The sequence below is a fragment of the Aspergillus udagawae genome (genome assembly GCF_001078395.1).
Source record: "Aspergillus udagawae IFM 46973 DNA, scaffold_1, whole genome shotgun sequence".
Classification (NCBI taxonomy): domain Eukaryota; kingdom Fungi; phylum Ascomycota; class Eurotiomycetes; order Eurotiales; family Aspergillaceae; genus Aspergillus; species Aspergillus udagawae.
The window spans coordinates 7,371-34,925 of record NW_025091264.1 but is presented as its reverse complement, the minus strand read 5'-3'; the positions used below and the strand labels follow the sequence as shown (position 1 = coordinate 34,925).

The 27,555-nt window shown below is 43.2% G+C and overlaps 3 protein-coding genes across 3 annotated transcripts; 2 read left to right on the top strand and 1 right to left on the bottom strand.

Moving 5' to 3' along the window:
• Nucleotides 1-522: 522 nt before the first annotated feature.
• Aud_000005 (uncharacterized protein) lies at nucleotides 523-852 on the bottom strand (the record flags this gene model as incomplete). Its single annotated transcript, XM_043285522.1, has 1 exon — nucleotides 523-852. The coding sequence occupies one exon, from the start codon at nucleotides 850-852 to the stop codon at nucleotides 523-525; it is 330 nt and encodes a 109-aa protein (XP_043141457.1).
• Nucleotides 853-7,664: 6,812 nt separating this feature from the next.
• On the top strand, nucleotides 7,665-9,047 carry Aud_000004 (uncharacterized protein; the record flags this gene model as incomplete). The annotated part of the gene is made up of 1 exon (XM_043285521.1): nucleotides 7,665-9,047. One exon carries the CDS (start codon nucleotides 7,665-7,667, stop codon nucleotides 9,045-9,047), a length of 1,383 nt encoding a protein of 460 aa, XP_043141456.1.
• A 10,778-nt stretch (nucleotides 9,048-19,825) lies between these two features.
• Aud_000003 (uncharacterized protein) lies at nucleotides 19,826-20,575 on the top strand (the record flags this gene model as incomplete). Its single annotated transcript, XM_043285520.1, has 1 exon — nucleotides 19,826-20,575. One exon carries the CDS (start codon nucleotides 19,826-19,828, stop codon nucleotides 20,573-20,575), a length of 750 nt encoding a protein of 249 aa, XP_043141455.1.
• Between the last annotated feature and the right edge of the window lie 6,980 nt (nucleotides 20,576-27,555).

The following is a 27,555-nucleotide window of genomic DNA, read 5'->3' as shown; positions in this document are numbered from 1 at the left end:
TTATAACGTCACTTCTAAATTCCAGCTGTGCAACACCGCATTCGGCCATGTGGATCTGCGGTTACTACACAAATCATATCAAATTATACCTATCTTAATCCCTTATCAATGACATGACAAACTTCTGATGATGTAGTACACTCTAATTGACCAGAGTAAATGATTTTCGTTCAGCTACGCCACAGCCAACTTTTCTTGTTATTCGTCTCATTGAGTTGCAAACAGACTACTAGGAACACGTCATATCAAAGACACTGACGGGTCGGTACGTTGTCAATGGTCAAAAATTGAGTATCAATAGCTGATAGCCTAATCTCACCTACTCCCATCTCATATGAGCCGATCAGGCCGCACAGTGTCCACCCGAGGCTGGGCTGACAGAATAGGCTGAAGTATGTTCTTAGGATTTTTTTTTCCCGGTGCGCGAATACCACTGTTGAGCCATTATTGCAGCATATTATGAAGTAGAATGTGCATCTGGAATATAAAAATACACCAACGTCATGGAGCAAATAAAAATCCTTAGTTATGTCTCGGCCCATCCAGCTGCCCCAGCCCGCGATACTTGGTGGCCTTGCCCATTACCATGCCATTGCCCAATTGATCGGTTTCCAGCCTGTATATCTCCTGCCACGGTGTCGAGCTAGGAACCATTGGGTATCCTGCTTGTGTATCCAGCTCCTGTCTCTGCTGTTGCAATTCTTCGTCACTAATGAGGACATCCACCTTCCTCTTCCGTAGATCAATGTGCAATTTGTCTCCATCACGCAGGATAGCGAGATTTCCAGCCGCCGCTGCTTCTGGACTTGCGTTGAGAATGGACGGGCATGCAGATGCCTGATTGACGACCATCGCCCGATACAGAATAATGTGTCCACGCCTCGCTTCAAGAGATAGCTGGGCGGGTGCATGTTGACGACTTCGGTGGAGCTACACCGCGCGTAACTAGGATGGTTTGGTCAGTGATGTTGTCAGATAGTTCGAGGCGGTGGTGGTAGTCTTCTGGTCCGTCGAAGACGGAGATTAATATTTATCTAATATAGTGTAAAAACCTGCCCTATTTCTTTATCCGTTTGTAGTATCAGAGCCCAGGAGCTATATTAACTAAACAGCTTAACTAGCTGCTTAATCTCCTCTTAAGACTATAGGTATTTATAGCAGCAAGGTGTTAGCCAATCCGGGCTGATAGCATTTGTATGGTAAATGCATATACGCGGAATATCAGGGGAAGAAGGTCTGATTCTTCTGTGACGATTTTAGCATAGGACGTTCCCCTCTCTCTCCCTGCCGTTCCCTGTGGGTTAGATCTTGAGTTATAGTCACAATGTGCTCTTTGATACACCGACATGCATGCACATGTCCAGAGTCAGATGGAATATTCATTTACAACGAGCACTTGTCCACTGTTAGAAGCCTCTCGTGAAAGTATTTTTTAAGTTGGTCCAAAAGTTTTTGTATGCTGTGCCGTGCCTTTGCACCTGGTAGCTGTTGTAGATTTGCTTCCGCAAGACTTTACGGGTCACGTGCATACAGTACATACCATTTGATAATTTACCGCTAACCATCTTCGGGTGATTCGGTCTGGTTAACCCGTTTCATTACTCCATATGCTTTTATATTCACCTGATCCAAGAAGAGTGATCTACCCTCAAATCAGGTGAATCCTTTCCGGTGACATCTCATCCTCGGTCCAGAGGACTTCCTTGGCTTCCTCGTCATTGAGAGCTGTCCCAGACAGTTGACGTTCAATGTCGATGACCGCCTGCTTCCTATCGAATTCCTCCCGAGTCTTTTTCCTGAGCGCCCATACAGTCTGTTGTATGTGCTCAGGACTTTCCGTCACAAATTCGCCTGGCTCGCTTCTTCCGAGAGGAGAAATGGAAAGGTCGACTGGATAGGCTGAGAGAGCATATATAAGAAGACCAAAGAGCTGCCAAATTTCCAGTAATTACTTACATCTCATGCCCTTCCCCTTCCCTCACTCCAATTGCCTTCCCAGCACTCTATGCCCCCGAATATTACAACTTCCCACAATACAATATGCCCCCTATATTTCAGGTGAACAACTTCAAGCCATGGGCTCCTCCCCATAGGAAACCATTCCCCCCTCCTAAACCACCTAATTCACGCTCCCAAAGAACCAGCAACTCCCCTTGTTCTGAGCCTTGTCCTGAGTCCCTTCCAAGCACTTTGCCCATTCCACAGCATCACCTTCCTGTGCGGCCACCAGCTGAGGTCTGCATGCATTTAAGTACGAAAACTCAGCCGTATGCACCCCTTAGCCCACGAAATCACACAGGGGAGATACTTATACCACCACTAAATACACTAAGATTGGAGAGCGCGAAGCACGGTACAACATCTCCCTGTAAACCAGCACCTCACACCTCAACCCTAGGTAGGGCACACCATGATTCCTAAGAAGTTACTGGGAACCCCATTGAGCTATCCTGCTTTCTAGGGGATATTACAGAGCCTGGTCTGCCGTCGCCTACCATATCTAGCTTAGAAGATAGCTTTGAAGAAATCTTCCGGCTCTCAGATATACAGGACACTATTCCCATTGACCCCACGATGCTTGCCAACAATGGGTTCTGGGTGGCAAGTGATCAACAACAGCCAGTTCCACCATGCGATAGCGCTATTGATTCAGAGACAATCTGTCCTTATCCTAAACCTCCACCTGTTCTTCATAACACACCTGGGAGTCATTAAGACTACAGTGAAGGTGCAGTCAGCAGCAATGGTGGTATTCAGACAAATCATCATTCAGATAGCCACAGTCATCAAGATTTGCGCCCATTTAATCACAACGCTTAACCTGACCTGTCCCACTCAAGCAAAGTTAGTGAGCAGTCTAAAATATTCAAGTATAAGAGGCAATCAGACAGACAAGCTCCGAAACGGCCCTGAGTTTCCAATAGATTGTGGATAAAAGAGAATTCATTTACTGGCCTCTGTTCTCATTTCTTATCTCTACTGCTTGATGGATGTTTGTAGTTTCTATCCTGGCTGTTTAAAGTTGTCCTACCACAATGCACGCCTGACCCTGTACCCACATGTGAGAAAGGAGATACACAGTCACACAGCCGCTCAACCATCCATGCGGAGGACGGACAATCGCGGCAGGATATCAGTGAGGCCCATGGGACCTCCAGAAAGGGCGAACCATGGACTGTAAAAGAGGCGGAACTGCTGCTGAAGCTGAGAAGGGACAAGAAATAACCTTAGTCATTGGTAATGAGGTTATTCTCAGACTAATATCCAGGCAGGAGTCAAGGTTCGATCTAAGTGTACTGGAGTACAACCCTCAAGAAGAGGATTAGATAACCTATTATAGAACCACGCTGAAAGAAGCTTGTAATCAATCGCTCCTACAATATCACTCAGTGACCAAGAGAATAAATGACTACTCCTTCCCCACGGCCACAACCCGATAAGTCAAAAAAGCAGGTCACTTACCTAAGCTCTTCCGGCTGGGCCAGCCGCCGCTCTGTTTGATAGCTCCTACAGTAACCATAACATTACGGGATGCGCCATCCTCAAATACGCAGTGGTTGGTAATCAGTGTCTCAAAGCTCTCATGTCCCTGGTTGAACACAAAGAATGGGTGTATATTGGCTCTCTGGCCTTCCACACTTTCTATGCCAACAGACTTCAGGAGTCTTTCATGGAGCAATGGAGCAATGGAGCAACAGGTCGACATCTCAACAGACGCCTGGTCACTGCGCATTCTGAGTCTGGGACTGAATACATCCGAGTCCATGTTATCCTTAAGATCGCTACAGGCAGGACGCTAGAGAACAAAGGGTGTGGACGAAGACGAGGTGGAGAAGAACCGTCTATAGCCGGCGCTCATACGCGTACGTGTCTTATGGTTGATGAGAAGCGCATGCACTCTGGGACAGACATAAAACCTGATCATCCACCCTTGATGAAGGCAGTGGATGTCACAGTTGGACAAAAGAGGTTACCGCAGTCAGGCGCGTTTTTAAGGGCAGCCACCCTTCGCTAATTCTCGTATACCCCTCGCTAGTGGACTATCGTGGGCCACAGATGTAACACCAGAGGGGAGTAGGATAGAGTGAGTATGACTGATGTGAATTGACGGACGATAGAGTTACTGATTATCCTTGTTTTGTTGCGGGCTACAATGGACATCCGCGGAATGATGTAGTAGGAATGACTGTTCACTCGTCGAACCACACAATTATGGCCTGGAAGTCCCTTAGTCATAAGATTTAATTGATCTAACAGCCATCATCATCTACGCAGACACCATTGGAGGGAGCGGAGTCTAGGTAGATAGGAAATGTATAGGAGATTTGAAGTCTTTGTCTTAGGAGGAAAAATTTGTTTTCTTAGAGCTAGATGGCCTTTGCAGTGTTATTAGAGTGGATCTAAGGGGATTACAATGACTAAGGGTTGCTTAATATGAGGACAGCCATAAGCTACTGTAATTCACGTGCATTATTGTGCATTATAATGTGGTATCTACTTCACTGTATGCTTAATGAAGAAACCTGGGTCTTAAATCATATGAACCTATATGAGATGCAAGACTAACCTTGTCTTCCAAGATAGTAGAAAGGGATTTGTCATATGTATCCTTCATAGACCTTCTGAGAAGGTTGTGAGTATGGATGTTAGACGCAAAGATGAGTAGATGATCCTATGACTGAGTGTATGAGATCATCTATACAGAGTAACGTAACATAACAGGGTAAAGACAGTCCATGAATTTATTCTGCTAAGAGCCTGACTAGTAAATTAGTAGTTCGCTGGTACGTAAATCAAGAGTGTTTCTCTGTGGGGTAAAGCATTGTTGGTTGACGTTGACAAATTCAGTAACTTTATAAAGGATCCAGGATGTTATTACATACTATAGCACTGCAAAATCGGCCCAATAGGCCACGTCAATGACGACCCGAACATCATCTTTAGATGCGCAGTCACTAGGATTATTCAGATTCGGCAAATTCGGAGAAATGTAACCCTAGGAATCTAACCACCAAAACCTGTGACTAGCCTGTTTGAATCCCTTACCCTGTATGGTAGTGATATCAACGACAATCACCGTGCTTAGTGTACAGGTTTTCCAATTACACTTCCTTCTAATCTCAGAGGTCTTAAGTCTTTCTAACCATAGTAATAACTTGAACTGTATGTGTGAAGAGTGATGTATTCCTGACCATATGCACTGGCTAACCAGGCATAAAAGGGGGGAAGGGCTCTGGCCTGCGAAGTTCACCCTGTGTCTAGCTATTGATCTGTAACAGATACAATACTTCGGAATTATACCTTATCCTCATTTAATTTTATAATGTATTATACTCAAGTGTTAGTTCCCATACTCGTAGCTCTTCCCGCTGCCTTTACCAGAGAGACTGACCTGGTACGCAAATAAAGGAATTCTGCATAATAGTGGTTTCTTTAAATTACTAAGTATGGCAGGCATACTTCTAGGCTGGTAACTACATGCAACCTATTCGTTCTTCTTATGCTACAGCATGTGTACCGTTTAATTAGTAAGTTCAAGGCCCTGTGAGCTAGATCAAGTAGCTCTTATACAAGACTAACATAATATATGGTCCCTTAGCCCTGATCCAGCAGAATATATTAAAGTGAATCCCCGCAGATTAGTCGGAGTTGACATAGTCTGCGATCTCTATGAGTATGTCATGAACTTTTTAAACTGAATGACATATGCTAATGGACTATACTACAGCCAACCTTTCTGCCATGGATCACCGGCTATTCCCGACGTCCGTGGTGGAAAGTCACTTTCCGGTGATGATATTGTTGCCGCAAGATGCTACATACGACCAGTTGACATGGATTAGATTTTACTCACTCCTAAGAGCGACGGCCTTTTGGCAGCTGAAAACTTAATAATTGATTAAGTATTAATTTGCGTGGTCAGGGTTTAGGTCTCGGCATAGGGGTTTTTTTATCCCCTCCGGAGTGTTTTTTCCCTATACTACATTGCAAATGCAGAAGCCATGTTCTTTCTTTATTTCAACAACTGTTCACACATGAGCATCGGGGGTCACTAGGTATTATTAGTAACGATTCCTCAGCTCTTGGTCACATCTCAGATAGGAACACTTTTAGATTGCATTGTAATTCCCAGAAAGATTGGCTCAGGGACGAATTGTTTCCTTTTAGGCGTGATTTGTTGGCCATGGTTAGGTGACACATGCAGAGTATGCAGGCAAATCAGCCAATGAGCCGGTAACCGTCAAACTTCTGTCAAATCAGGCTTGAACGATTAGCACCAGAACATACAAGAGCTGAATTTCCTAGCCCAAGGACCCTGGAATCTATAAGGCACCCGTGATTTCCGGCTCCTAAGTTTTGAGCCAAGCATCTGAAGCTTAATTACTGAACATGTTAGCTAGGGTAAAGGGTTGGGATAGCATTGTATATACTCGCAGCGCAACTTCTCGTCCGTTCCATATCCGCTGTACCAATGAAAGCAGCTGGCTCCAACAAGCTCAGAACCACCTTGTAGGCGCGAAATATTTCTGATTCAAGACAGCCAAAGCACAAAATCAGGCGTTCCAGAGCATCAGGAGATGCCTCTGAAATGAATTTAAGAATGGATAAGCTGAGCGCATGAGAAATCACAATCCAGCTAGATCCTCTTTTACCTCGTCAGCTGTGTGCCTAAGTTGATCCTGGTCATTATATCATTCATTTCGGTAGCAGGAGAGCCAGATCGTCCGTAGCGTAATTGACAGGTTGAGTGTCGGTAGGAACAGTAAATCTATTCAAGTAATATTCGAAGGGCAACAGTTCGGCGCAGCCACGATAAATTCCTACCTTTAACCCCACGGTTTCCCATGGTCATGGACATGAATATGGTTCGATAACCCTCGGCGCTTGAGCAAAAGGACAGAATCCATAGTCAAGCTACGGAATGGCGGAGGATATTCCCAAAACCTCGAGAGACGTTACGCCCAGTAGACACCTACTCTTTGTATAGGGAAGTAATGATTTGAGTGAAAAATCAAAAATAGAGGCAGGGCCAGCGTGAGTGTTAATGAAGAGAGGTCACTCAGCGGTCCCTAGCATGAATTTGACTGCTACGAGCCACCTATTTACTTACAGACGATACTGGATTGTGGAAAAGGCCAGCTTGAATATTGGAAGGCGAATTCTGCAACCATAACTATATTGGTGGAGAGCTAACCAAACTCCATCGTGTAAATTAGAGTGGCAAGCGTTGCATTCTATACTGGTTAGCTGCAAGCGGAAGTAAATAGCATTTAAGGAAGAATCGGAATCAAAAATATCTATAGGATATATCGGAAGAAGTTTGTATTGGAGGGATGATATCACATTTATTATTTCTGCTGGGGAAGGAAATCACATCCGAGTGTTCATTGGTCCGGAAACCCGCATTTCGATCTCATTAACGGTCGCGGCCGTTTTCCAGCGTCAGTATGTTGGTTCTATCATGCTAGTCTAACTCTTAGAACAAGTCGAATGACTTCGATTTTATCCAGTCTTGTACATCATGACTTCGGGAAGTTCGGATACGCTGTGTCCTGATGGAGGGACGGCGAGGTATATGTAGCACATCCAACAACGTCTTATATCTGAATCAGTTCTCAGTACCTCCTACCAATCAGCTTATCCTGTACTCGCTTTACTCGACTATGGCAACATCCGCAGTGCAAGTCCCTCCTCGTGACCCATGGGCGTCCACGGATTTTGGAGCCATCCATAGATGGCGCACGAACGTAATCAAGAAGGCCGCAGACCACCCGGTCTCCAAGTTGGACAAAGCGGTTCAAAACTTCTTAGATCTACTCAATAAGAAAGAACTAGGACTTGGGGAGCTGGCTAATAAAATGCTCAAAGAAGTTCCCCCAACACCGACCTATGATTTCGACCCTAGTGGCCAATTTGGCCGGATCACAGACTATCAACATATGGTGCAATGCATCAACAATATTTTGTACACAGCACCGTCTTGGGAACATGATGCATACAAAGCTGGTCTGATTGGTGTCCCATTCAATGCCCTTTTCAACTGGCCCATGGCAACAGAAAGCGGATACGAGTTCTTCAAAAATCAGAAAGTCAATACCTGCCTGAGGGAAATTCTCAAGGCACACGGGGATTATCTTCGGGACCCGACCAGGGATTCCAAGGAAGTTCTCCCGTCCTGGTTTACCGATGAGCCTCTCAAGCTCATGACTGAAAAAGCCTCCCCGTACTGGCCGAATGGCATCAAGAAATCGTTTGAGGACATCTACGTCTGCAACCCCAAGGATAAATACTGGGGCTTTGCCACTTGGGACGACTTTTTTGCTCGCAGATTTCGTCAAGACGTCCGACCGGTCGACCACCCGGACATGGACCATGATCCGGATGAGCCGAGTAAAGCCGTTCTCGTAAATGCCTGCGAGTCGGTGGTTTACCGGTGCGAACAGAATGTGCAGAAAAAGGCTCGCTTTTGGCTTAAGGGTCAGCCGTACTCACTCGCCGATATGTTGGACTTTGATGAGACTGTGGACAAGTTCGTCTGCGGAACAGTCTACCAAGCGTGGCTCGCTGCCGAATGCTACCATCGTTGGCATTCGCCCGTCTCTGGCACAGTCAGGAAAACCAAGATGGTTAAAGGAACCTATTTTTCTGCGCTGCGAGAGTATGGATTCCCCGAAGTACCTGGTGACCGTAATATACCTGACCCTTCCGGTCCGAATCTCTCCCAGCGGTATATCACAGCTGTGGGAACGCGGGCTCTTATCTTCATAGAGGCTGATAACCCAGCCATTGGGCTCATGTGCTTTATTGCCGTTGGCATGGACGAGATCTCCAGTTGCGATATAGCAGTACATGAAGGCCAGAAAGTTATGAAGGGAGATGAACTAGGCACGTTTCATTTAGGAGGCTCGTCTCACTGCTTGGTTTTCCGACCAGAGGTGCGGCTGGACTGGACGAGAGATGCACAACCGCCGTACAGCGACGTCCAATTCGATCAGCATACCATCATTCCGGTGAATTCGTGGCTGGCATACGCGCGACCAGCGTGAGACCATTGCCCGAGTTCTAATCAACGCATTTTTAGGTGGCGGAACAAAGAGAAATGCTTGTAGATCTAAAAAGTTACATGTCAGAACTAAAGCAGGAACAAATGGATTTATTTTGTCGCCACTGTTCAATTGTTCTGCTCCTTCTGGATTATCAGGTACTCTTGATTATTAGCCAACACGCCAGTTAAGCTCCGGATTCACTCATGACAAGGAATGAAATCAGACGAGTGCAAAAAGGAGACCTGTTGGTCATGTGTTAAATAGGATCAATCACTTATTTAGGTTAAGTGGATGACTGCTGCTGATATAACCACACCTACATTGCTGGAATGTAGGAAGTGGAATGGAGATCAGCTGGCGGGAATATCCGGAAGGAATGGCCTTGATCCATGGATATGAGATTCTTTTCGATGCCTGAGCCGTCCTGGAACGAGAGCTCAAATGTGAAGCACAGATAGAGACTGATTATTGCGCGCACGATAATTTGAATATGATGGAAGACCTCAAGTAATCTTCTCAGACTGTCACCCTACTATGGTGCAGACCCGCATCAAAGCACCCTCCCAGCTCCGGTACAGTCTCTTTACTACAGTCCTAATTCTTTGGAGTTTGGTTGCTCCCTTTTCCCATTCCCTTGAGCTTCCTCGCTGGCACGCAAATCGCACTCCCAGGATATGGCGACTCTCTGGCCGGGACCTGGAAGGCACCATATTGACAACAGGTGTCCTGATGCTCGAGATTGTTTACACAAGCTGGTTGTGCCGACTTATTGGCAAGTGAAAGCCAGGGTGGGTTTATTACGTTGGGGGATAAGTCACGAGCCAGATCATCATTTGCCAACCATGGTCGAGGATGCTGACACCCACGGCGCTCTTGAAGCGTTCAAGATTCCGGCTAGCGTACTCGCAGAGAACTTGAGACCTGGGGTAAGTTCCAAGCGACTTGAACCGCAGATTGCAGGTCAAAAGCGCCAAGCAGAATTAGTCTAGGAAAGGAGCATCCGGTAAGTACTGGGGATTTCGTTCCATTATTATTGAACGTCATGTATTCATGCCTTCGAAGTTCCGTATTATGTATACAATGAAGGAGTATAAAATCACCAACGTTAGGAATGTGTGAAGGAGGATTTGGCGCGCTTTCCATGAATGACGGAAAATATGTTGGCCACACATGCTCCATGTACTTATGCACGTAGAAGGTATGCGGGAGGGGGTACGTGGTCCACACCATCAACGAGGCGAAAGGTATTGCCCTGCCTATAGTATAAGAGGCTTATAGACTTCCGCAGTGCACAGTGCACTGTGTGCACAAGAAAAGCTTGTTGGATACAGACTACATTTGCCTATTAAAGCTCACGATAATCAAAATATGAAAGACTCTAGAACGATCTTCTCCGGAGTGAATGACCCCCCTTTCGCCCGCAGAGGATTCAAAACACCCTCCGTCGTTCGCCTCTGCTTAATTGCCATATGTTTACTGCTTGTTGGTGTCACTTTGTTCTCCCTTCCCATTCCCCTCAGCTTCGTTGCTGCCAGACAGACCGAGCTCCGGAATCATGACCAGGATTATACCTCCCATCAGATTGAGAAGCGGAGGGTACCACTGGAAGTACACATTAAAAGCTATTGTCCTGACGCCCGAGATTGTCTATAAAAGCTGGTTGTGCCGGCATACTGGCAGGTGAAAGAGGAAGTGTTTTTGAAGATAAGTTACGTGGGGGAGTATGTTGAACGCTATATGTTCAATAAATGTCAGCTCTAACACCTTCACATATCCAGGATATGGGAACAACTAAGAAAAGACATGACCTATTAACATGGTTAGAACAAGTGTGATGGCAATAGGATGCTTGTGTGCACTGAAAGATATGTAAAGTTGCCTTCGCACACTCTGGGCTTCACCAACTGCATCTTATCTGATTATGAATGAGTTCCCCAACCAGACCTCATTGAAGAATGTGCATTAGAGCATGATATCAATTATAACAAAATTAAGACTTGTGCAAGCGCACAGGAAGGTCAGGATCTGTTGATTGAGAGTGTCCAGCGCAGTATTAATGCGAAATCCAATTTCAGCTGCACTGTCCGTGTGGATAATGAGGAATGGTGTGTTCGAGATGACTATATGTGGAAATGTGATAGACACCATTATACGGTCCAAGGGTTGGTCGATGAAATCAGGAAACTATCACGGGGACAGCAGGAGCATAAGCTTCCTTAGCCGCATTCCTGGGAGCTGGACACTGTTAGCCTACAATCTATCTAGTTCTTATCAAAGTGTCCTAAGGTTCTCCACCATCTGTCTGTCTTCCACTTCTGATCGGTCTGTGGCCAGTGTTCGGCCTATTGTTCCGGAATTAGATTCGGCCTGGTTCTTTTAGGACGCCATTTGACTTACCACCTCGTCGAACGGCGGAACCCAGTCCTTGTCAGGATGGGTGTTATAAGTCGTATAATGAGTGGACCCGTCCCTGCTTTTGGTCTTACTAGATACCACAACGTATATGCGACGTTCTCGACCGACATCCAGTCCATCTAGGTAAAGATCGTTCAGTCGCTTAAGACATGCCCACTTGCCGCGGCGAAATCTCTCCCTGTCGGCCTTGGCCTGCTTCTTGGGGTCCAGGAAACGACCTTGCACCTGCGCTTTTCCCTCCAGGATGTTGTATGACGGTTTGGCGACATGTTGCTGGGATAGAACAGGTAAATTATCTTTTGGTCCTGAAGGAAATATTGGCCTGGCAAGGCTTCTTATAGAGATTCAATAATGCTGAAGGCCAGGGACCACGGTTACTCAGCGCCTCTTTTTTCATCTTGGACGTTCTATTTTTGCCATGGCGTAACGATCATGACTTTCAGATGAAGCGTTTACCACTCTGTCAGCCAGCCTGGCTGCCGAATCTAGTAAAGGATTTACGGAACTCTCTGGAATTCTGATTCGACCAATCAGATCACGAGAAATAGATCATATTGCGATTCAACTCGCCAATTCGATTCCAATTCGCTGAAATCTTTCTTTTCTGTCTATAAATTCTAGTATGAGATCGTAGAGTAGAAGAATCAGACCTTCATCCCTTGATATTCTGCGTACTAGCGTTTACCATACAAACGTTATTACCTCGGTTGGTTGACACACTCAGTTTCAAGTGTCTAGCGCCAGTTCGTGGCCTGTTTCAGATTTCAGATATATATCACGTGAAGAGCAGATAAACGATCGAAGATCAATGACAATTCGACTTTACCCCATTCAATTTAGAACAAGTGAGCAGAAGGTGTACGCTTCATTATCTTATGCACTCCATGATTGTTTTCCTGGTGAAGCTGCAGCATGGGAAGCAGAAAGGCTTGGTCACTACGGGTAAACTTGCAGGTAGTGTGGAAAAATCTGTCCGTTGGCTAAAAGGAATGTCAACCAAAGATCCCCCATCTGAAAGAGCCTGCAAGATTTGCAAAAAATTCATCGTGAACCATTTTCCTGTATATAACCTCGGAGAAAACTTTACGAATTGATGGTCTCGCTTAAGTGGTGGAAGATGGAATGTTGCTAACAATGACCATCACTTGCATTACTTTTTTGTGGTTATGAGTCTATTTGTTGAGTTCTTCCTGGTGGAAAGGTGATTACTTCATCAGCATGGCAGCCATGCTGGGCCAATCTAATTCCGTTGCGGGATCGACCTCGCACGTGATAGTGGCCTGATTAACGATTAGTCAGTCCCATCGCGGCTTGCTCTTGTCGTAACCTACCCATCATGGCCCCCAGCATCGTCAGTCATCCTTAAGAGTTTGTGTTGGATTCTCTCTCCAGCCTTTCTTTTGGCTCCACAACAAAAAAAAGGCACAGGCGCTTCTGCTTCCCTTCATCCAGCATTATGGCCTCAGACAAAGCGCACAGAGGGGTTACAAGCCCGCAAAATCCATTATGGAGGTGTTTGAACGGGTGACATCGAAATACACGTTTCTAATGTCATCCACAGATATGTATGTGATACACAAGATGAGGAACATATCACCGCGCAAAACAGGAAGATATAAAAATTATAATACCGTAGTTCGAGTCTGTACAGGCTGCTATTCAAGAACACTGCCTCTAGTCAACAAAACGATAGCCGATATCCAGGTGAGGCGTGGTTTCAACCATATCAATTCCAGCTTGTGCCTTCTGCTGAATGCCTGGATATCGCAGCATCGCTTCTAGGACGGCCGTGAGATTTGACTCTAGTAGTGTATGTAGCTATTCGATTTCAGTTTCTGAGGAACGGTTTCATAGCCTACCGTATCTGCACGCAATGCTTGGCACTGCAGGTGTCCAGGCGATACTCAGGTTCTCCTACGCGCGGTTTGCTGTGCTGCTGGTGGTTTGCTTGGTTCGATTTTCGTATGGATTCGCAGATCTCGTGAGAAACTCGAGGGCTGAATATTTGAAGCCGAATGACTTGCTTTGACGGTATGTCTTCTGGTTATTGACTTAGAGATATTTTGTCATAGCCGCAATGCGCAACGGTATAGACAGTCGCCCATATGTGTTCGGTTATGGATAACCCTGACGAATTCTTGTCGCATATGCGCACTGTGCGAATAAGCACGACCTCTACGACCATGGCAACCTTATTGGTCAACAGTCAACGAAGCAGCATTCGAAAAGAAACGAGTGCTAGAGGTGACCTAAATCAATGGTAGGGCCGTAAGTTATGCAAGGTATAGGTGAGCGTTTAATGAACGATCCCATACGACCTGGAGCTAGCAAACTAGACACGTGTTGCATCGCCCGAATGGATTTTTGACTCTTCTCTCATGCCCAAGATTGTCATTGACTGCACCGTCACTTCAATGAACTCATGGAAGAAAGAAGCTGGCATTGGATCTTAATCGAGTTTTCAAGACGGTCCAAGCCTTTCTCAAGCTCGTTGAGGAGGTCGTGAATTTTCGCCGACGACTGTGTTGACTGCAGAAGAATGTGAGCCTGTCGTTCACGAACTTCGCTCAATGGAACCAATGGCAAGATCTCTTTTTGACGACGCAAGTGATTGCCGACGCCCCTTCCGCGCTTCCTAGGCATGACGCTGGCTATATGGACGCTACGAGGCAAGAACACTTTATCGAAAATGACGTAAATAATAGCTTTAAAGAGACTATTGACTAAAATATCAGTGTCTCAAAGAATTTATCTATCACGAGTAGCTTGCCTGATTTACCCGGAGCTTTTAAGAAAAGCCGTTATAGGCTTCGAATCCGCTAGTTGTTCCACGGCAACGAACAGCAGTTAAGAAATCAGAGGGACTGTAGTTCGGTCGCAGTCAGAGTATGACGACCGAGAACGCGTATTATGCTGTGCTATTTGGCTATTCCAGTTTGCCGATCGAACATTCCAGGCTTTCCTACCCAGCATTATCATGGATTAGAGGCCAGACTGGGATACGAGTTACGTCTAGCTGCGTAGACGTAATCATGAGGACCTCCCAGCCAGATCCTCCGTACCAGAAATTCCCGAATTGAATTGATAGGTTCATAGTCAGTGGACGATTCATGGTTGACGTCTAGTCTATTTCCTCACATAGTCTAAGCCGTCTCTTATCACTGTCCCTCCCCGATGGCAGGGCTTTTCTCTCAAGACTGTAGTCTCCGAACTTTCCTTTAAATCACTTGAGAGGCAAAGTTTTGTGGACGCAAGATTTTATGGGTTTGTGTTCGATAATTTAATGTCCCAGATGATACATTCCGGAAACTCAGGAAGCGCTGATTTTAGGGTTCGGAAGGAATCTGGCCCCTCTACTCTTCACAGCACTTCCAAGCTGCTATAATGCTATATGAGCACGTGAGCTGGCTCAAACTATGAGAAATAGAGCATCACAAACCCATCCTTTGACATTAAATATAAATATTAAGCCGCAGAATGTGGTGTTATTAGATTAGGGTTAGGGTCTCTATCCAGAGCTTCTACACTAGTTGCGACGATCCGTTCGGGATTGAGGTCACTAGTAACGGTATCATGCGCGGAGTCCACGTTTGCCATACTAATTATGGGTGACCATAAGGTCTAGTGAGTGCAGAGTCCACATTAATTCCCATCCACTCTGGAGTCCATGGGTCCCCACTGTCCTGCCTTAGCAGAGTCTATATCTTACTCCTAGAGTCCATGTTTCCCCCTAAACTTTTTTTTTTTTTTATCTATTTTTCTTTTCCCCTCCGCTGACTCTCCCTGAGCCACCAATCATCATGTAGTGGAGGTTTAATTTTAATTAAGTCTTAATACTATTACTATTACTATATATATGTGTGTTAGAGTTAAATATCTATAAGAGGTTTTGCAGTTATCTATAATTCATAATTTATAATTTATAATAATAGTTAATTAACTTCTTATCCTAGTAATCTATCCTATATTAAATTACATTCTATTCTCTAGTATAGTTTACTTTCTAGTTATTTATCTTATCTCTCTCCAGAGAGTTAATCCTCCTAAAGTTAAGTTATAGTATGCCCTTAAAATTATATCTCTAATTAAGGGGGATAGTAGCTAAAGTAATTATAGATGCCTCTCTCTTATAGCCTAGTATCCTACAGTTACGCCTTGGGTAAAGCCATCCATTAAGTTAATCCACTATCTACTCCTACGCAGAATATAATAATTAAGTATTTAAGTATGATTAGGATCATCACAGTAGAGGAAGAACCTAGCTAATTAAATTATAAGGTATGCAAGGTATGATATAGTTAAGGGGGATCTTGCTTATATTTTATTTAAAGCTAGTGCTTCTACTACAGAGGGAGAGTATAGGAATATATATTTCTAAAGATTAATATTATTAATAAATTTTTATTCTGTGACCCCCCACTATAGGGTGTATAAGTTAGCTATTTAAGGGCTGGTGGCAAATATTTCCTTATAATAAATCAGGCTCTGCCTATAAAAGCAAAGATCTATCTAAAGAGAGAGAAATAAGAAATAATAAACTAGGGTATTTATACTATATTCTAAAAATCATCACCACCTATCTCCTCATTATTTATATATACTTATTAATAATTAAAGCCCTGAGGCTAATAGCACCAAGAGAAAGAAAGAAAAAGGCTAGTAGTTAGTCTGTAAAGCCTCATAGTTATAAGGTAGTTAAGTAATAAAGAATATAGTAGATAAAGGCTATATAAAAAGGCTGCCAAGGCTCCTATAATAATAGTGTAGTCAATAAAGATAAAAGGGGGGTGAGAAAAAAAGCTATATAGAAGGGCCCTAATACTCTTATCCATGGTAGGGTAGTGGTAGTGTAGTTACTAAAGATAAAACAGGGGTGAGAAGAAAGCTATATAGAAGGCCCCTAATGCTCCTATAGTATAGTAGTATAGTTAAAACTAGGGGTGAGAAAAAAAGCTATATAGAAGGCCCCTGATGCCTCCCATCTAAGGTGGTAGTGTGTAGTATAGTTAACTGATAAAGATAAAACCAGGGGTAAGAAAAAAGCTATATAGAAGGCCCCTAATGCTCCCATGGTGATAGTATTATTAACTAATAAAGATAAAATAGGGTAAAAAGCTATATAGAGTGATTTATAGCCCTTTTAGCCCTAGCTAAAAAGTAAGGGCTGCGCCCCTGATTAGAACTTATACTAAGCAGGCTTTTGCTAGCGCCTGGGGTGCTTAGCTGCTGCTATTAGTACTATAGTATTATTAGTCCTGGCTAGGGAGAGTAGTGCATAGGTAGAAAGTAAAGAGAAAGAGAGAAGAGAACTTACTAGATAGTGCCTTATATTTCTATTAAGTCCCCTACTAACCCTGCTAGCTAGGCAGTGGTGTAGTAACTTAGGGAGGTATTCTAGGGCTAGACTAGCTAGGAGGAGTATTAGTCTAGTAGAGGGAAGGTAATAGGTGGTAGAGCCTATTTAGACTACTAGGGGAGCTTAGCAGGGAGCTTAGTAGTGATATCTCTCTAGATAATACTAGTAGATTTAGATTTAACTAGCTTAGTAGTAGTATACTTAGAATAACCCCCCAGCTTATCTAAAGCAGAGATCTTAGTTATATTGCCTGACCCTAGAAATCCACTATTAGAGCCTAAATCTATATAAAGAGGGAAGGGTTTAAAGGGGTATACTAGGTCTAACTATAATAATATCTCTATCTCCTTATCTTAGGCAGTGACTTAGACCTCCTTTAAGTATCTTAGTGTAGCTTTATATTCCTCTAGGCTTAGGTCCACCCATGCTAGATAATAACCACTACTACTAGGGCTATCACCATTATTATTATTATTATGCTTATCACTACTATTATTATTACTTAAGTCAGGCTAACCACCCCTACTACTAGGGCTGTTACCATCATCATCATTATTATTATTATTATTATCATTAGGATAGCAGGAGTAATTATACTTAGAAGAATTAGACCTACTTTAGCTTCCACTATCATCCTCCTCACTATCAGACTATATATATTTATCTAACTTAAACTATCCTAACTATCAGCCTCAAGCCCAGAGATAGACTAGAATTTTTAGTCCTGACTAAGTACCTGTTAGTCTTAGCTATAACTAAAAAGCACCTAAAGAGAGGGGAGGATGGTAGGTAGAGGAGAGAATAGGAGTACTTTACCTTAGTAGCTGCTATAGCCTTATTATACCTTTACTAGGCAGGGCCCTTACTTAGTAAGGCCTGCCTAATCCTTTCCTAGGTGTGGTCTTTAGGAGTTAACTTTACCTATATATAGTTAATATCTTGCTATGGGAGACCAAGGTCACCTAGGTTATTAATACTAAGCTAACTAGCTTACTGGCTAAGTATATAGAGGAGGTAATCCTCTACTACTTACTAAATAATCCTAGCCTCCCTAGCCTCCTGTGTGTCCTTATTAACCTTATATATATCCTTATTAGCCTTATATATATCCTCATTAGCCTTATCTGTATCTATTATTGCTGCTGCCATCACCAGGGGCTTAAGAAGATTATAGAGGGATATAGCTAGCTAAGGGAGGGCCTTTACTATATTATTACACTCTACCTATCTTAAGATTATATACTCCTAGAATAGTATCTAGGCCTTCTATAGTATACCCTATTCTAGGTAGTGGACCTGCCCCACTGCCTAAAATAGGGTATTTAGATTATATAGGGGCTCTAGAAGCTGTTACGACACTAACGCCGCAAGGCGGATGCGACCGGCAGAATTACGGAACGACGACAACCAACCGATCCTCAACCACCAGGATGGTGAGAAGGCCACGGTTTCTAGCGCGATGGCTATACACAAATCGTGCCCTTTCCGTCGTCACCCGGTTTTACACCGTAGTGTTCGGACGACATGTCACTAAAAGGCTGAAGGCTACTAAACAAAGCATAACTCGACCGCAATCATCACGTGATCATCAGCATAGCATCGCTATGAGAAGCATAGCAGCGATCTAATACTTCAGAGCAACGCTATGAAATATCAGAGCGCGCAATATGAAATATCATAGCACCGCTATGATATGAGGAACTATATAAGGACACTCATTACCATTATATCTAGCACTCTTAGTTTAGATCCTCACGTTCAATACAAGTTATTCACTTAAGTACAAGTTCACTAGTCCAATTCGTCAGTTACTCTTTTACTATTGAGTATACGTACCCAATAGGCCTTGCTTCTATCTTTGCTGTTATTGTTCTTGTGTATCTTTGGATTGTCCTTGATCCTGCTCGGATCATTGTACCATTGAGCATACGTATACCCCGTCGGTATATCATTAGGCTACCTGGTCGGTAGGCCTTAGGCAAGTATCGGATATAGTCCAGGGACTATATCATTCCCAAAGTAGTGACTAGCAGGAACAGCAGAGACGGATCCCAGGGTAGTAACAAATTGAATGCTGTACCGAACGAATCACTTTGGGAGCATTCATTCTGTACTGAATCTATCAGCAAACATGTTGACCGTGTCAAGCAATAAGGGTAAGGCACCTACTCGCGGCCAACCCACCAATACTCTGGACTTGGATGACGATGAAGATGTCGCTCTTCTAAAGAGATAAATTTTGGAACTTAAGACCTCACTCAATCAACAAGCTAAGTACATTTGAACCAGTGTACACGACTACTTGACTTAGTTAGACGCCCAGGTTGGCGCATTGGCACCAATCAGCAGCGTCTCAGGTCCTAAGTTACCCAAGGCTAAACCATTTAATGGAACTTGATCCAGACTCCGAGGGTTCCTCACACAAATGAACATGCACCTTGATGCCAACAAAACCAGACTACCTGGATAAGCTGACAAGGTCATCTTTGTGGCTACTCATCTTCGAGGACAAGCATGGAACTGGTTTGAACCATATATCAGAGAATACTATAAGAAACAGTCGAGCGAATGGTTAAGTATCACCAGGAATATCTTTACCAGCTATGCCGGATTCAGACAATACCTTGAACAGACTTTCGGGGATATCGATGCTGAAGCCACAGCTGAAAGAAACCTGTAACGACTTCAACAGACCACTTTGGCGTTAATATACTTCTCAGAATTCTACCAAATCATATCAAATATGAACTGGAATGAGAAAGCGTATGTATCCGCAGCCATCAGTGGACTCAAGGACCATGTGCAAGACGAATTAGCACGCATGGAAAGACTGGAACGACTTGACAAACTAGCAGAGATCGCGGTCAAGATCGACAATTGATACTATGAATGAAAAATGGAAAAACAAGAAATCGATGCTTGGAGGAAAGGCCATGGATGATTCTGAGGGCAGCACCGAGCAAATGAAAAAAGAGAACGCGCGCTAGACCTGTATGGGCCAAGGCCCATGGAATTAGACGCAACACAATTAGCACTTTCCAAGGAGGAAAGAGAACGGCGACAACGCGACAAGTTGTGCTTCCATTACGGGAAACCGGGACACGTGTCAAAGGCCTGCAAACAGCAACCTAGAAGGGGTCAGCAGGAAAAACCTAAACAGCTCAGGGCGACAGCTGAATTCTGTGCCACCAGGGGAGCTTATGACATAACCAGCACTAGTACACCTCAGAGAAGGAGTAACGAGCGGCTGAGAAAATTATTTAAAGAATGCACGACACTCAGTGATAATGAAATTGAGCAGGAGCTTCAGGAGGAAGACTCCACTGAGTATAGAAGCACGAAAAGCAATTGGCCTGCTGAGAATCCTAGTATGCTCGCGGCCACCAATCATGAATCACCAACCAGCAATGAATATAGCTCAGTTAAATGGGAAGACTGTACCCCCGAAGGATATATTCGCAGATTAACAAATCTCACGAACGAAATATGTCAGATTATCAGTACTGACGGAAAAAACACCAACCACAAAGAGCCAGATCAAGAGGATTATCCCGCGATAGATTGGACCACTATTAACCAACCTATCAATCCACTTGACAAAGAGTATGGAACTCAGTGGGTGAGCCTTAATCCCAACAGGGAGCAGTCCCATGAGATTCCCAAGACACCTCAGAAATCCCCGCAAAACAATGACGAAGCAGACCAATATGCTGCGTGGCTACGCCAGCCAGACCAGAAACAATTAGCAGAACTATAAGTGCACTAACTAAATGCATGAATCCTTGAGAAAGTAAAGCAAGGAGTAAAAGGATGTACCCACTAGAACCTTAAATATTGGACTCAAGTTGAATCTTGGGAACAGCACCTTATACACTGCAGTCATTCAGTGTATTGCCAGGGTTGCAGGTAATACAGGATTAAATATCACCACGAACTCCGGAGAGTTGCATGGAAAAGATTGCCAGGACCAGTCCATACAGCATGTGACTATGATTGGTGCCTATGTAAATATTTTCGAGACCATCCAAAACACAATGAAGTACTCTGGATCACATGTTATAGCAATAATTGCAGTATCCACCATGACAACAAATACATGGCAAAATTCTGGCCAGAGATACCAAAGGTGGTTAAGGATAATAACACCTGTCCATGCTGGGAACTTGAATGCTCTTGTATTGGTTACAGGCGTCACCCTCACCACGACGCGATGCACTGGACAATCTGCTTTAAGGATCAGTGCGCAATGCACTATTAAGGAAAAATTAAAGGAGGTTACTTCCTAGAACCATGGCAGGATTAGGGGAAGCCCCACTGGGAAACAGAATACCTTGTGGCAACTAATATATAATGTGGAAGACACTTGAGACTCCATGCTCATATCCTAAATCAACTAACCCAAGTGATGGTTGATTTAGGAGCAACAGGGAACTACATGAATCCAGGATTCATGGAAAAGCTAGGACTCCTAGGAGTCACAAAAGCAGTACCTGAACTAATTGCAGGTCTGAATGGAGAGAATTTAGGAACTCTCACAATCATGACCAAGTCAGGCACTATACCAATGGTTGTGTCGGGATATTTCGAACGTCTAAACTTTGATATTGTGCCAACAGGACGGTATGATGTGGTGTTAGGGATTCCTTGGCTCAGGAATCATAACCCAGCGATTAACTGGAAGACAGGGAGTCTACAGTTTAACTGTAAATGCCCACGACAGGACCAGGAGAAAGGGGAAACTGGTACCTTACAGCACGTTAGGTTGAAAGGAAATGACGGCGACGCTAAGCAGTTAAGAGGTGAACCGATAAACGCAGCAACTGGCCAAAACGCGACAACGGCAGTGCTAGCGGCAATAAAACCATTGCAGCAAATAGCAATGATGGAGCTACCAGGATGGGCGCTGGAGCAAGATAGCAACTATGCAAATATCCTGATACCTAATGACACAAGCGAGCTTTCACAGGACGAAGTCCTTGGGAGCATAAACCCAGAGACAGGAGAGTCTTAGGTTCATGGGCCTAGATCCCACACAGCCCTGGCAGCTACTCAGACACAGGACCCGGGAACTAAGACTAATTCGGACCCAGGAATATTACCTCAGGAACACTACAGATATAGGACCCTGTTTGAACAACCAAAACAGTATGTCCTACCAGAACATGGGAAGCATGACCACAAAATCCCTCTGAAGGAAGGAACATCACCAGCCTGCAAGAAACTTTATCAACTTTCAGAGAAAGAAACGCCAATCCTCAAGGAGTACCTTGATAAAGAGCTGAGCCTAGGGAAGATACGACCATCAAAATCACCCGCAGGCCATGGTCTACTCTTTGTACCAAAAAAGGACAACAGTTTGCGACCATGCATCGACTATCGACCATTGAATGCGATCATGATCAAAGATCAATACCCACTTCCACTGATCCACGAAATCCAAGATCTAGTTCAAGGAGTGAAATGGTTCACGAAGTTAGACATCACTAATGCATATAATCATATTTAAATCGCCAAAGGAGAAGAATGGAAAACGGCTTTCAGAATGAAGTTTGGCCATTTTGAGTACTTGGTTATGCCATTCAGATTAACCAATGCACCAGCATCTTTTCAAAGATTCATCAATGAAGTACTACAGGAGTACTTGCACCTCTTCATTATTGCCTACTTAGACGATATTCTAATCTTCTCAAAAGAAAAAGAAGAACACGTGGAGTACATTAATAAAGTCTTAGAAAAGCTCCAAGAAGCAAAACTGAAACTAAAGTTAAAAAAGTGTGAATTCCATGTTCAAGAGACTGAGTTCTTAGGACACTGGATATCCACTGAAGGCATTCATATGGATCAGAATAAAGTCAAGGCGATTGTTGAATGGCCACAACCAAGGAGTGTCAAAGAAGTTTAGTAGTTTATCAGACTTGTCAATTATTATCAATGATTTGTTACTGGTTACGCAAACATTATGCACCCACTCTTTGCGCTACTCAAAAAGGCAAAAGAGTTTAAATGGGACAAGGGCTGTGAAGATGCCTTTCATAAAATAAAACAATAAATCACCAAGGCACCGATATTAGTATAACATGACCCGGAGAAGGAAACCACCATCGAAACTGACGCATCTGACTATGCGATCGGAATGAGAATGACTCAACCAGGACCCAATGGAAAACCGCAACCAGTTGCTTTCCATTTAAGAAAGTTGATCCAGGCAGAACTCAACTATGATATCCATGACAAAGAACTGCTAGCCATAGTAACAGCATTCAAAGTCTGGAGGGTATACCTGGAGGGAGCAAAGCATACTGTCATTGTGAAAACTGACTATAAGAACCTCACGTTCTTCACAACAACAAAAGAACTCACAAGGTGATAAGCTAGATGGGCTGAAATACTTTCGCAGTATGATTTCAAGATCATGCACTGTAAAGGAACAGAAAATAGACAAGCAGATGTGCTCAGTTGACGACCTGATTATGAACTTCAGGGAAAGACAGTTGAACCAGCGATATTAAAAGAATAAAAGGATGGGACACTAGTGTACAACCACCCCGCACTCGCGGCAACAATCGAGATAAGGGAGGATTTGTTGATTCAAAGAATCACAGAGGAAACAAAAAAAGATAAAATCATTCAAGAAACACTTGAAAACTTAGCGGACAATAAAAACCTCACCACAGATGAGAAAGGATTAGTATACTTAAGAAATCTCATCTATGTACCTGAGTGTATGAGAACCGAGATCATTAAGTGACACCATGACGATCCTATGCACGGATATATGGGAATAGAAAAAACAGCTAAAACCATCTTATGAAACTACTATTTCCCAAACATAAGAAGAAAAGTCTTTCACTACATCAAAGAGTGCGAAACTTGCATAAGGGATAAGCTGGCAAGGCATCAACCCTATGGGAAATTGCAGTCACTGAAAGCCCCAAAAAGACCATGGGAATGGGTCACAATCGACTTTATCAGATCATTACCAGTTTTAAAGGGATATGATTACCTTATGGTAGTCACGGACAGACTCATAAAATATATCCATTTAATCCCAGTAAACACAAATATGACAGCGTCACAACTAACCACGCTTTTCATGGGCCACGTTGTCATGAACCACGGGATGCCACGATACATCACATTAGACAGGGATAAATTATTCACGTTAAAATTCTGGGCCTCACTCACAGACTTGATGGGTATTGAATGAAGACTCACTACCGCATATCACCCACAAGCCAATGGGCAAACAGAAAGAACAAATCAAACCATTGAACAATATCTGCGACACTACGTCAACTACCAACAGGATGATTGGGTAGTGTACCTACCAATGGCATAATTCGCGTACAACAACGCAGTACACTCAACCACTAGGGAAACACCGTTCTTCGCAAACTATGGGTATAATCCCGTTTTGATGGAAGAACCACGAAACAAAGAACCAGTCTTGGAAGAAGCACAGGACATACTTATAACAGTTGATTACCTACAAACCCAACTGTCGAGGGATATTGAATTTATGAACCTATGCATGGCACTCTACTACGATAAAAAGCACAGGAGTGCTCCAGACCTTGAAAAAGGGGGGAAAGTTTACCTGCTATGCAGAAACATTAAAATAAAGAGACCAAGTTAAAAATTAGACCACCAGAAAATTGGACCCTTTATGATTGAAGAAAAACTGGGACCGGTCAACTACAAACTACAACTGCTGAAGAGCATGTCAAAAATTCATCCAGTATTTCATATCTTATTATTGGAACCAGCCCCAGAAAACGCAAAAATCGCTGAAAATGTGGAAATCGACGATGACACAGAACAGGAGTACAAAGTCAAACAAATCTTGAGTGATAAATGAGTTAGTGGAAAACCATACTACCTCGTGAAATGGAAAGGTTATGATACCTCAGAAAATACTTGGGAACCTATCGAGAACCTGATGGGTTGCCACCAACTTGTGCAGCAATATTATTCGCAGAAAGGTCAACGTTCACCCAGAAAGAAGGATCATCCATCAGCTAAGAAAAAGTAACATCGTCCACGGCGGCGAGCTGCGGGTTAGCCAAGTAAGCGGTATTACTTGCGTCCTCTCTTTGACAATCAACCAGTTATTCTCTTTTGGACCTTTCTTGTTCTTCTAATCTTTCAAGTTCTTCGACTTCCTTAAATTTATGAGCAATGAACTCGTTCGCACAGTGATGGAGGAGACGTTCTTGTTTTTATAAACACATGAGCTTGGCAAGAAGCTTCTCCTCCTCTTCCTTTATTGAATCTTGAGCCTGAACCAAACGACGCCATTCTGTGTCAGTGAAAGATGGTTTTGATTCTATACAATGAGTGCGACCCTCCTTGACACACTCGCTACAACGATCAGACTCTTCAGATTTGACACACTTCTTACCCAAACGGGCACAACGGACGCAGGGAGAAACTATTATGAAACCCTGATCTTTAATTTTTCAGGCTAAATTATTCTTTTGGATGGAGGCTTTAGAGGCCATAGTCAGCAACAACAGAGGGAAACATTGCGGGAAGCAAAAACAGGGAACTCACTAAGGGGAACGTCAGCCTTATAAGTTTTGAGGATGAAACACTAGAAGAGGGGGAGGTGATGTTACAACACTAACACCGCAAGGCGGATGCGACCGGCAGAATTACGGAATGACGACAACCAACCGATCCTCAACCACCAGGATGGTGAGAAGGCCACGGTTTCTAGCGCGATAGCTATACATAAATCATGCCCTTTCCGTCGTCACCCGGTTTTACACTGTAGTGTTCGGACGACATGTCACTAAAAGGCTGAAGGCTACTAAACGAAGCATAACTCGACCGCAATCATCACATGATCATCGGCATAGCATCGCTATGAGAAGCATAGCAGCGATCTAATACTTCAGAGCAACGCTATGAAATATCAGAGCGCGCGATATGAAATATCATAGCACCGCTATGATATAAGGAACTATATAAGGACACTCATTACCATTATATCTAGCACTCTTAGTTTAGATCCTCGCGTTCAATACAAGTTATTCACTTGAGTACAAGTTCACTAGTCCAATTCGTCAGTTACTCTTTTACTATTGAGTATACGTACCCAATAGGCCTTGCTTCTATCTTTGCTGTTATTGTTCTTGTGTATCTTTGGATTGTCCTTGATCCTGCTCGGATCATTRTACYATTGAGCATACSTATACCCCGTCGGTATATCATTAGGCTACCTGGTCGGTAGGCCTTAGGCAAGTATCGGATATAGTCCAGGGACTATATCATTCCCAAAGTAGTGACTAGCAGGAACAGCAGAGACGGATCCCAGGGTAGTGACAGAAGCACTACTTAACTATACTAGGTATATAGATTTAGACTATATACCCTATACTAGTAAGATATTAGTAGTATATAGTAGTCACTATTAGCTTAAGTAAACTATTTAGCCACATCTCATTAGGCAGTGTTGTTCATAGAGGCCTGGATAGTGAGGTATTTTATACTAATAGTATCTAGGAATATTTTAATTAGCTATATAACTATAGGCTAATAGGCAAAGAGTAAAAAATATAATACTAATATATCTTTAGTGGTGAAGAGACCTTCTTAATAAAAGATATATAGTAGATAGTATAACTTTACTATATCTATTATAAGATAATATACCTCCCCTAGCTAATTTATTAGTATTATATTTTAGGCACCTTTGCTTGTCCACTACTAGAAATTAGAGAAGCTATAATTACTATATTTAATACTCTTACTAATAGCTATTACCATTATATTAGATTAATTATTAGCTTACTAGTAGTACTTATTAAGTATTTTACTAAAGGATAAGTGGTAGAGGAGGCATATAATGCACTAGTTAAGGTAATCTATATTATTACTACCTAGGCTACCTACACTATGCACCTCCTTTACTAAGCTACTACATCCCTTCTTTATCTTAGATAGGAGCTTTATGAAATGTGTATTATAGTCTTTATATAATTATAGTAGGTGCTATAGATTAATTATCATGATCTACAGGGCAGGGATGTTATTACCTATAAGGGCCCCTTATATATTAGCCCTATTAACAGGGTTGCCTATATTATGTTATAGGCAGGTTATATACATGATTAGAGGGAGCGCCCAGAATGCATCCCTTAGTATAAGGTGGCTAAGCTAGAAAAGGCTAATAAATGCCTTAGGTTATAATAGGTGGTAGGGGGGTAGGGTTAGGAGCACTACCTAGCTAGTAAATTACTTATATTCTATAAACCAGTCTATATTACTATTATTACTACTATTATTAATGGCACCAGCGTGCTTTATACTTAAGTATAGAATAGTTAGATAGCCTAATATATTAAAAGCCCTGTTATACAATGGTATCACTATAAGAAACTAGATGTATTCTGCTTTAAGCTAGCTGACTGACTAGTGTATATATATCTAGATGGTCTTAGCTATATAGCCCTTATTATAGACTATGCAGCTAAACCACCTAGATATTAATATCTTAAAGTACTTACCCAGTGTTACGACACCAACACAGCCGCATTAGCGCAAGGCGGATGTGACAGGCAGAATCCGAAGGATTATCGAACACCAATCAATCTCGAAATGATCACCCAGCAATCCAGGGAAACACTTAATCCGGACGGATTCCTCCACGCAGAAAAATAGTTCAGTTATACACTACTACACCATATGGGCAACCATCACCACCAGTCACCCACGTGACTGATATCTGGTAAT